Raw genomic sequence first — 12074 nt, 5'->3', positions numbered from 1 at the left:
GATGGCCGGCCTGCCTCTGCCCCAGAAAATCTGGCCCTGGCGTTACAAGCTGTTGTGGGGTGGCTCAGACTGAGTCGTCTGAAGCTGAATCCAATGAAGACAGAAGTCCTTTGTCTGAACTGCGGTGATCTGGGAAGGGAAATCCCTCTACCAGCCTTTGATGGGGCGCCACTGATATCAGCACCCAAAGTCAAGAGCTTGGAGGTGCTACTGGAGCCCACATTGGCCATGGAGGCCCAGATAGCAGCCACTGCGAGATCTGCCTTTCTCCACCTTAGGCAGGCACGACAATTGGTCCCCTTCCTAGAGCACGGCAATTTAGCAACAGTGATTCATGTGATGGTCACCTCGAGATTAGACTACTGTAATGCCCTCTACATGGGTCTGCCCATGTCTTGAATTCGGAAGCTGCAGCTGGTGCAGAATGCAGCAGCCAGACTGTTACTGGGCCTCCCTAGTTGGGACCATATACAGCTGGGGCTGAGGAGACTGCACTGGCTGCCGATAGTATTCCGGATATGCTACAAGGTGCTGGTTATTACCTTTAAAGCCCTATATGGCCAAGGACCTGCCTACCTTAGGGACTGTCTCTCCCCATATATTCCCCAGAGGGTACTTAGATTTGGATCGCACAACCTATTAGTAATCCCCGGGCCGAGGGAGGCGAGATTGACGGCTACTAGAGAAAGAGCCTTCTCTATTGCGGCCCCCCACTGGTGGAACCAACTCCCAGACGATGTTAGAGCCTTGCGAGACCTTGCCCAGTTCCGCAAGGCCTGCAAAACAACATTATTTCAAATGGCCTTCAACCAAAGTGTGTAGATGCCCAACACCACTGAAGAATGGCATGATGTTAGCACCAAACTGTTGTTTTAAAACTGTATTAATAATTTTAAATTGTAACCTGTTTTAACTCCTTAATTTGATTTGTGATTGTGATTTTTTTATTGTTTTACTGTTGATATTATGGTGTTGTTAGCCGCCCTGAGCCTGCTTCGGCAGGGAGGGCAGGATATAAATGTGAAAATAAATAAATAAACAAACACTGCCTGAGCCCTCATCGCTTGAGAAGACTGGTGATACACGGCAACTCTCATCTAGCATGTGAATCAACTCTATCAGGCAACATTGTGATGGTAGCATTTTGAGACAATGCAGAAGTTCTGATCCGCTGGCCCATTCATACACGTTAGTAATTATTTAGCACAATGGTACTCACTCCAAGGTTCACAGAGAGCCACATTTGCAAAAGAGCTACATGACTACTGTATGCCCTATTTGACAGCCCACCAAACACACACATACAATAATACAGGATATGACTATTAAATATATAACCGTGGCTGTGTTTTTATGATTTCCCAGGTCTTTTACTTCCATTCCTAGCATGGGGCCTGGAACTCACCTATCCTCTAATCCCTCCAGTAGTGGTTGTTGCAAAGTGGGAAGCACCTGACCAGCACAAGCCCCACTGGAAAATAGCCATGCCCATTTTTCAGGAACATGAGGTGGATGCCACAATGGGAAATGGTGCTCAGAAGAGCCATAGGTGGCTCCTGAGCCACAGAATATCACTGATATAGCAAATCTACCTGAGCATGCAGCTGGAAAAAAAAGTTTGTATGAGCACATTCAGAGCATTAAGTGAAATTCTTGGATTCTGAGAAACAAAACAACATACAATGAACAGACAAGGCGGTTTCCCATTGTTGTGGACACTAATGGAATTTTGGGGAAATGCAGCAACAGGCAATGGGACCAAACAAATGTTGCCTGAGGAGAGAGAATCACAAAAATGTTTGGAAGTTCCTTGTCAAGCGCCTTCTTATAACAGAGGCAGACCCAGGGAGTTTTGGGAAACATCCTGCTCCAATGAGGTGGAGGAAAACCATGTTTGGCACTTTATTTTGGGGGATGAGTTCTTTGGGGAAGAAGCAAGTGGTGCCAGGAAACGTATCAGCAGGCTCCATGGCAAGCACTGTGATAAAGCATAAGATTAGGAAGATGTCAGTCCAGGTATTCACTGGAAATTTTGCATCATCTGGTGTTGGCCTATGAAGTTCATTCTGCTAACAGATTCAGGGAGATCATTGTTTTCCACATGTTTGGTGACCTGGACTGCATGGAGTCCCACAGTTTGCAATTGGGTACCCATCAGTGCCAACAGGAAAAAGAAAACCTACATGAAATTCCATTTGCTGTCTACTATCCTACAATCATGCTATCCATTGTCTGAAACATGCACTTTTCTCAACAAGCTGACCTGATTTCCCAGTGCCCACAGGTAACCTTTTTTCTTGCTCCTCTTTCCACTTAATGATGTGGAAAGCTTTTTAACACAATCTTTAGCAGTTCTCCTCCTTCCTATAGTCGCAGTTCTATGTGGGTGTTGGCCACGCAGGTTCCACAGATCTATATATACAGCTTGGTGTAGTGGTTAAGTGTGTGGACTCTTATCTGGGAGAACCAGGTTTGATTCCCTGCTCCTCCACGTGCACTTGCTGATGTGACTTGGGTAAGCCACAAGTTCTCTCAGAGCTGTTCTGTTCAAGAAGAAGACCACAGATTTTTACCCCACCCTTCTCTCTGAATCAGAGTCTCAGAGTGGCTTACAATCTTCCTTTATCTTCTTCCCCCACAACAGACACCCTGTGAGGTAGGTAGGGCTGAGAGAGCTATCACAGAAGCTGCCCTTTCAAGGACAACTCTGCAAGAGCTATGGCTGACCCAAGGCCATTCCATCAGCTGCAAGTGGAGAAGTGGGGAAGCAAACTCAGTTCTCCTAAATAAGAGTCCACACACTTAACCACTACACCAAACTGGCTCTCACAGCAGTTCTGGGAGAGCTCTCTCAACTCCATCTCTCTCAACCCCACCTACCTCACAGGGTGACCGATTTCCCACTCAGCCTATGCCACTCTGATGTTCCTCTTTTCAGCGTGTCGTCCTTCCGATTTCCCACTATCTCTCCTGGGGCTTCAGCAAAGATCAGCAGTTTTGCATGACAAAGAGAAACTGGTTTTTAGCAGTTTCTCTTTGCCATGCAAAAACGCCAACACAAGCTGAAACCCTGGGGAAGATAGTGGGAAATCGGAAGGACGCCACGCTGAAAAGAGGAACGCCAGAGCAGCGTAGGGTGAATGGGAAATCGGTCAGATGTCTGTTGTGGGGAGGGGAAGGGAAAGGAGATTGTAAGCCACCCAGAGACTCCTTCAGGTAGTGAAGGGCAGGGTATAAATCCAATCTCCTCTTCTTCTTTATTAGTGGTAATAAATAATAGCCTTTATTAATTGTAATTAATGGTATTAGAAGAGCTTTCATTTTCCTCCAGCTGAAATGCTGGTTGGATCCAATCCAATTTCTTGCCCAGTAGCAGTTTCCAAGTCTATAATTTATGCTCTCATCTTCTTATCCAGTTGTGTAAGACAAATAAACAGTGAAAAGTTAATGTCCAAAAGGTAACGCTTGGATTTAGAGCTGGAAATAAGGGATAGAATTTAAGTCTTTTGAGGCTTTGTTTCAGGTTGTCAGCAGATTCAATCTAAGGGTCCACCCAATCTGTTCTCAACTGAACTGGTACCTATGCAGTGTAAAAGTAAGGAAATAGAACCAGTCTGTCACACCTCCACAGAAGCCAGCCAGACACAACATATGAAGCTGTCTTAGAGTCAGACCATTAACCTATCAAGGTCAGTATGATCTACACTGACCAGCAGTGGATCTCCAGCATATTAGATAGCAGTCTTTCATATCACCTACTACTTGATCCTTTTAATTGTAGGTGCTGGGGACTGAACTTGGGACCTTCTGCATACCAAGCAGATGCTCTATCACTGAGTCACAGTCCTTCCCCTACCAGTCACCCAGACTGGCTCATCCATTTCTTCAGTGGCGCCCTTGACAAACAGTATCTTCTGCTTGGATAACTGGTTCTTTGGTTAGGACATAAGAGAAGCCATGTTGGATCAGGCCGATGGTCCATCCAGTCCAATACTCTGGGCCTGTTCAGACGCACAGTTTAATCAGTTGTTGCTGCTGTTTCCTACCGGATTAGAAGTGACTGATCAGACAGCAACATCTGCCTCCCGGTAGTCAATCATTGTTGCCCCCCCTCCAATCCTTCTCCAAACCAGATTATTTTGTTATCTGCTCTTTTTGCAGTGTTTTTTGAGTTGTCTAGTTTCATCTCTTAGTTTTCTCCATCTGGATAGTTCTGATGCAATATTAACCAATTTCTGGATGTCTGAAGGCTGTCCCAGAGCAAAAAGAGCCTCAGACATCCAGTTTACGGTTGCCATTTTTTTTTACTACTTAGTGATATGCGCATAACTGCATAATCACATGTTTTGACCTATGCGCATATGTGCATAATGTGCACATGCACATTATGCTCTTATGCACATAACAGGGGAGGAAACAGAAAAAAGAACTGCACGGTGCTGTCGTGTGGATGGCAGGCGACGGTTTCACAGCGGAGTGATTCGAATTGCAGTATGGCAGTCTGATTGATAATATCCAGAACAAAGATATTTGGAACAGAACCGGGTCAGTTTAACATGGACTCAACATGCTGTGTGAACAGAGCCTCTGTGTCACACAGTGGCAAAAAACCCCAGGTGCCATCAGGTCCATCAGTGGGGCCAGGACACTAAACAATCCAAGCCAACTGAAGAAAATGAAGTTGCTTGCCACAGTTCATTCTATGAGTGATCCTTTGTGTGGTCTATTTATGGCACAGTAGACTTGTTGCTCCCTTTGGCCAAATGGATTTTGCACATAACACTCCACACAGTTCACTATATGGTTTTCAGAGTGTAAGCACCAGTCAGGTATGTTCTGATAAAAGTTCTGTTTTGTTTGTAGGTGGAAGGTTCCTAGTTTGTTTACTACTTTCCTTTTGGGAAAAAGAGATTAGTGAGGGCACTGAGTTTAGAAGTATTTGCAACTGGGGGAAAAAAAAAAAAAAGACAGAACATGAAGAAATATGGATGACATTCCTCTGAGGAAATTATCCACCCTGCGTCACGACTTCTTAGTCAACTGATTTCTCAGCATTCCCTGGGCTACAACTGCAGAACAACATTGTGACTCACTTGCTTTGCTTGGATAGGTTTCTTTAGCCAGAGGATAGTCTCTGGACACCACAGAACTAGTTTTATTCCCCCATGAAAAAATAACAACATCCCACATAAGAAAACTTACTCCTTTCACAGCCACTGCCCACAAAACCCGGAGGGCAGCCACACTCTCCAGTCACGTGGTAACAAGGGGTCTCAGAAGGGCATTCACAGTGCTCAGTGCAGTTCCTACCATAGAAGCCAGGCAAACAAGCTGGGAAAAAAGCCCAAAACAATCTTTATCAGAACCAGAAATGTGCTTAGAAACATCAGATAGATATGCCCTTTGGTACAATCGGGGCTTTTTTTGTAGCAGGAACTCCTTTGCATATTAGTCCGCACCCCTTTGATGTAGCCAATCCTGGAGCTTACAGTAGGCCCTGTACTAAGAGCTCTGTAAGCTCTTGGAGGACTGGCTACATCAGGGGTGCGTGGCCTAGTATGCAAAGGAGTTCCTGCTACAAAAAAAGTCCTGGATACAATAAAGCTGGAAAAAAAAATAACAAGACTTGCCAAAAAGCTGCCAGCCACAGCAGACGAAACTGGAGCTGCCAGTCACAAGGCAGCTTCATGTGACTGTGGACATACGGGACACTTTTTTGTGCAATAACAGGATTTAAACTGGAAACAGGCTTTTGCAAGAATTATGTAGATGTATATTCTAAATATGGGGAGGAGTACTGCAAAGAAGGAAGTCAGGATACAGAGGTGCTTACGGGGTCCACACAATTTTTTTAACCTTAAAAGGGATCCTTATATTCATAAAGGCTGGGGGACCACTGAGTTAGATGATAGATTTGAAGAGACAGAAAGAAGACATACCTTGAAAGGGGGGGAAAGGAAGAAAGGACTCACCAGACCTGAAAGGACAGCAAAGTGTTAGAGAACAAAGAACGTGATGCAGTAAATAATATGATATGGTAAGATGGAAGCCCTAAAACTACTTTGGCGAAATTTTACTGAAGTCCAGTGAGCAGTCGATTGATCATTAGAGCCACCGGGAAAAATTCCAGTGGGTTGGTAGATTGAGAAAGGCTTCCTCTAAGCCCAAGTCAGGAGGTAGTCAGGTATGTGAAAATGCTGCCAGGCAAAGGAACATAGCACAGTGCCTGGCCTTGCTGACTCCTGCCTAGTCCATGGTTTCTGACCTACCCCACAGTCTATCTGGCCCACCCCACTGAATAGGGTTGCCAAGTCCAATTTAAGAAATATCTGGGGACTTTGGGGGTGGAGCCAGGAGACTTTGGGGGTGGAGCCAGGAGCAAGGGTGTGACAAGCATAATTGAACTCCAAAGGGAGTTCTAGCCGTCACATTTAAAGGGACGGCACACCTTTTCAATGCCTTCCTTCCATAGGAAATAATGAAGGATAGGGGCACCTTCTTTTGGGGCTCATAGAACTGGATCCCCTGGTTCAATCGTTTTGAAACTTGGGGGATATTTTGGGGAGAGGCACTAGATGCTGTACTGAAAATTCGGTGCCTCTACCTCAAAACACAACCCCCCCCACCAGAGCCCCAGATACCCGTGGATCAATTCTCCATTATTTTCTATGGGAATAAATCTCCATAGGGAATAATAGAGTTCCCAGCAGACATTTCCCTCCCCTCCCTCTGCTTTCTGACAACCCTGAAGTGGGGGGAGGGCCTCCAAACCAGGGGGTCCCCTGCCCCCACCTGGGGACTGGCAACCCTACCACTGAATATCCATAGCTGTGCTGACTGAGGGTGATCAGAGATCAGAGGAGCTGGTCAGAGATTACTGAGGGGCTGGTCAGGCAAGGATAAGCCAAGGCAGGCAAATACCACCTTGCATAACTGGTCTTTCCTCGACAAGCAGGTGGGGCCCTTTCAACTGCTCAGTCTACCCCTGAGTCCCATTAAACTCAACAGAAACACTCTAGCAGAAGTGATATTAATGCTGATGTCAAGTGACACATTGGAAGCAAGTGCTACCATGCTCAGTGGAACTTTCCATGAAGTATATTCAGGTGAAAATTTGCACTGATGGTGTACTGGTAATACAAGGCTTTCATATTCAGCAGATAACCAATATCCATCTGTTCTGTATGTTTTGTTTTGCTATAAAAACAACTGCATTAATATAGATGATGCATTGTTTTTCTATTAATGCCTAATAGTCATTATTTTAGAATCATGCAAAGTTTCATGCAACAGTCATTTTAGTGACAGTCTTTTACTAAAAGGGTCTAATTTTTCAATGACAAAAAAGAATGTTAACATCTGTATTTGCTACTAATTCTGCTATACTTATTTTTTATTACAGCCATTAACATTGCAATTACAGTATTCAATATTTTTAAAAAACATTGCTGAGGTCATCCTATGGCCAGAGTAGCGCAGAGTTGTAGGACTGTCCACAATCTTTACAAAACACAGTTATGTAATTTCAGAAGTGTTATTCCATTGCAAGAAGCAGCACAAATACAATATTAACCATGCCATATTTTAGAAAGTTGAAGGCACTGTCATTTGAGGGCATCCAATGAAATTGATGGGCAGTAGGCTCAGGATGGACAAAAGGAACTACTGCTTTACACAGAGAGTGATTAAAATATGGAATTTGCTGCCAGAGGATGTAGTGATGGCTACAAGGATAAACAGCTTTAAAGGGTGCTTAGATAGATTCTTGGAGGATAATGGGTTCTAGCCATGGTGGCTGAGGGGAACCTCCACTTTCAGAGGCACTAAACCTCTGAATCCCAAAGTCAGGAGGTGACATCAAGGGAAGGCCTTGGTCTCTATGCTCTGTTGTTGGTAATCCAGAGGAACTGTGGCGAGAAAAGAGCCTCAGGACTGATTAAAGCCCTGGGCAGGCCACTTCTGGCCTGCAGGCTAGACATTTGACACACCTGCACTAAAAAGTTGCTTCATTAAGTTGCTATTAAATTCTACACAGATAGCTGTCCTATCTAAGGGTCCGAGACACTTCCAGTTTTAAACCATTGCTATTGAAGCATGTTTCAATTATCCAATGTTCTCCTGAGCGAGATGGGCAAGACAACAATCAACCAACTGCCATGAAACCCCCTTAATAAACCTATGGATTTATCAATGTTGCTGTCTTCCAATGGGCTTGGATCCTATCACACTGTTTCTCAGGATCCTGTACCATCATTCCCATCACGCTTCTCTCTGGCTGCTGTGGAGGCTGTCCTCTACCTTGATGTTCACTTCCTCTGCCATTAGTAGCTCTGTGAGCAAAAGGTCACTGTTGAAAGTTTTAGCAGCAGAGGAAGCAAAGGCCGCAGCAAAGGACATCCCTGACAGTGGCCAGAGAGAAGCATGATGGGAATGATGTCATAGGATCCAAGCTCTAGTTCCTAAAAGCAGACATTAACCTGTAGCTGGACTGTACCACTGCTGACTGCAGGTAGGGGACAGTAAGCAAAATAAAAATCCCACACAAAGCGAACTAGCTTATCAGGGAAGAAACTAGGTTAGAACTCATTTCACCTCCCTGATGGCAGGTTTCTATGTGAAGGGAGCTTTTTAAAAAAGAAAAGAAAAAAGACCAACCTGCAGCCTAGACACAATTTTAACTAGCTTACCCGCTGTCAGGGAATACACACCTTATGTTCAACAATTCACAACCTACCTTCTTGACAGAGTGGTCCTCTCCAGCCCTTGGGACAAAGACATACGCCAGTTGTGTGATCACAGACTGCTCCATTCTGACAATTGCAAACCCAATGGCAGCCTTGTCCGTAATGGTTATGATGACAGGCTGTGAAGAGAGGGGAGAGAATGAACCACAAAGCCAAAATCGCAAGACTTCAAAGGACACATCACATTCATTAGAACTCAATTCAAGGAAAACAAAAAAGAAAATTTACTTCAGAGGGGGGCATCCTTTCAAGTCTTACGCACATATTTGCATGCTGATTGTGACTGACGGAATAACTTGGACCAGCAAATATGTATCACAACACTATTTTTTTAAAAAAACCCACTAATTTTTTTTTTAAAAGCTAAGAATGGAATCATGCACATTATAGACCTGGCACCGCATTGCCCTTTTTTCCAGAACATCTCTATACAAACCAAAAGCCCTGTCTGACAGGGTTGTTTATTTGATGCTTGGTAAGAAAACCTACCCAATAACTGGAGGAATTATACTCAACAAGCTGAAATTTTATTGGGCTTCTCTTCAAGAGTGACGGAGATGTCCTCTCAGTATTCTTACCTAAACATTATGCACATTCAGCCCAACTACAAAAGGTTGAGAACAGAAGTCAAGCCATGTTGGATCAAGCCAATGGCCTATCCAGTTCAGTACTCTGTCACACAGTGGCCAAAACCCAGATGTCATCGGGAGGTCCACCAGCAGGGCCAGAACTCCACAAGCCCTCCTACTATTGCCCCCCAAACACTAAGAATACAGAGCATTGCTGCCCCACACATAGTGTTCTGTCTATGCCTTGTGGCTAATAACCACTCATGGAAGTCTGCTCCACATGTTTATCCAATCCCCTCTTGAAGCTGCCTATGCTTGTAGCTGACACCACTTCCTGCAGCAGTGAATTCCACTTGTTAACTACTCTTTGGGTGAAAAAAAGTACTTCCTTTTGTCTATTCTAAACCTACTGCTCATTAATTTCATTGAATGCCGTGAGTTCTTGTATAGTAAGAAATGGAGAAAAGTACTTCTTAATCTACCCCATGCAAAATTTGATAAACCTCTAAACCTAAAACAGGTTCAGGAAAGGCTGCATCAAGATCTTGGCTCAACATGACAATGTCCAATAAGAATGTGTTGAAGCTTAGTGCTATTAAGACTGATTCATGTGCGAAATCTGATCCTCATCATTAGGTGTAGGGACTCTTATCTGGGAGAACCGGGTTTGATTCCCCACTCCTCCACTTGGGTTAGCCTTAGCTCTTGCAGAGTTGTCCTTGAAAGGGCAGCTTATGTGAGAGCTCTCTCAATCCCAACTACCTCACAGGGTATCCGTTGTGAGGGAAGAAGATAAAGGTGATTGTAAGCTGCTCTGAGATTCTGATTCAAAGAGAAGGGTGGAGTATAAATCTACGGTCTTCTTCAAATTTTCTCTGTAACTTGGCATCTTCATTTGAAGGTTGATAGAGAAAGTGACAGAAGTCAAAGCAGATTTGTTCTGACACCATTGCTCACCATTAAAAAACCCCCCAAAATTGAAAGAAGTATTGATATAGAGCTATGAAATATAACTTGTAGAAATCAGATTTGAGGAGATAGAACATTTAATCCATTTCAAGGGCCCTCCAGAAAAGAGCTTTCTGAGCAGTTTTTAACTGCTATGGCCATAACGAGGTCCATAGGATGCTTCAAAGGGAAAGAGTTTGAATGCTAGAGGACAAATACAGCGAACAGCCTCTCCTGCATACCTACTAGTGTCACCTCCTGTTAAGTTAGCACATGAAGACTTGATCTGAAAGATCTCAGGGTGTGGGGAAAATAATATGGACGCAGGTCCAGTAGCACCTTAAAGACTAACACAATTTGTATCTGAAGAAGCGAGCAGTGACTCACAAAAGCTCCCACCCTGCCACCAATTTTGTTAGTCTGTAAGGTGCTACTGGACTCCTGCTCTTTTCTCCTGTCACAAACAAGTAACTGAACATAAGAACATATATGAAGCTGCCTTATACTGAACCAGACCTCCGGTCCATCAAAGTCAGTATTGTCAACTCAGATTGGCAGCGGCTCTCCAGGGTCTCAAGCTGAGGTTTTTCACACCTACTTGCCTGGTCCCTTTTTAGTTGGAGATGCCAGGGACTGAACCTGGGACCTTCTGCTTATCAAGCAGATGCTCTACCACTGAGCCACCATCCCTCCCAACTGTCTCTGTTATTCATGCAGATCTTTAAAACTTCAGGAGAGAAATTTCTTGGCAGTCTCTGCTTACATAAATAAACATATGTTTCTTGGGGTCACACACGTTCCAGTTTCCTTCCTTATCCAACTGTTAGGGATCATTCTACCTTCTAGGGGCTATTTTCCTCAGACTTGATAGGGATGGGCTATGCGTCTCACTTCCCTAACTCAGCATCCTTCTTGATCCTCTCACAGTCCGCTTTGCTCTCTCACTGTTAACTGTCAACTCCCAATCCTTAACTGGCACTCTCATCCCATCACTCAAGGTTCTCAGACTGGGTTACAGCATTAACCATTTACTGTCCATCGCAATACTGTTTTGCCTCATTTCATTTTTCCTAATATGGGCTGGTTTGCTTGCCCCATCTGTTCTTGGTCCTCTGCAGCTTCCAGCTATTGCTGACAGGTACGAAGCACTCCTTCCCGTGGGCCTGGGCCCCAAGCCAGCTAGCCCACCCACCACAGAAATGCAACTTCTGTCTCTGTAAACAAGCTCAACAAACACCTTTGTGCACCCTCTAGAGGGCAAGTTGAGAACAGCAACTTCTGCCACAACGAAGCAGGAAACCACGTGCTAATGTTATTTTGTGTTGCTGCTGCTCTCTCAAACTTATTTTTAGCATCAGTTCTCGGCTTTGAAAATATTTTAAGTGATGACAAAGTCATCCTCTGAACTTCTCTCCCTGGGGGATGGAGCAGAATTAAAAAATGGCCACATAAATATACTTTTTTCACTTCTGAATAACCACAATTTATTTCTACATATCTTGGATTAGTTATGAGGCAGGACTTCCAAGTCAGAGGGTATAAATTCAAGGCAAACACAAGCCCAGCATTTGCACTTTTAGAAGTTAACCATTTAGAACCCTGGAAAGCATTGATCTCAATAGCTCAGGCTAACCTGACCTCACCAGCTCTTGGACGCTAAGAAGGTTGGCTCTTGCTAGTATTTGGATGGGAGACCACCAAGGAAGTCCAGGGTCATGACACATGGCAGGCAACAGCAACCCCTTATGGGGTCACCAAAAATCAGCTATGACTTCATGTCACTTTCCACCACCAATCCAAGAAGAGAAATTTT

General features: G+C 44.4%; 1 protein-coding gene across 1 annotated transcript in view; it reads right to left on the bottom strand.

The window, feature by feature from the left end:
- The window catches only part of LOC132574197 (multiple epidermal growth factor-like domains protein 6), a 273518-nt gene that overhangs the window by 35777 nt on the left and 225667 nt on the right, over positions 1 to 12074 (bottom strand). Inside the window, exon 16 of the mRNA XM_060242461.1 lies at positions 8735 to 8863. Coding sequence (XP_060098444.1) covers positions 8735 to 8863 — 129 coding nt within the window. The remainder of the gene's footprint in view (positions 1 to 8734; positions 8864 to 12074) is intronic.

Source organism: Heteronotia binoei, chromosome 6 (assembly GCF_032191835.1).
Source record: "Heteronotia binoei isolate CCM8104 ecotype False Entrance Well chromosome 6, APGP_CSIRO_Hbin_v1, whole genome shotgun sequence".
Taxonomy (NCBI): domain Eukaryota; kingdom Metazoa; phylum Chordata; class Lepidosauria; order Squamata; family Gekkonidae; genus Heteronotia; species Heteronotia binoei.
This window is presented reverse-complemented; position numbering and strand designations above follow the sequence as displayed.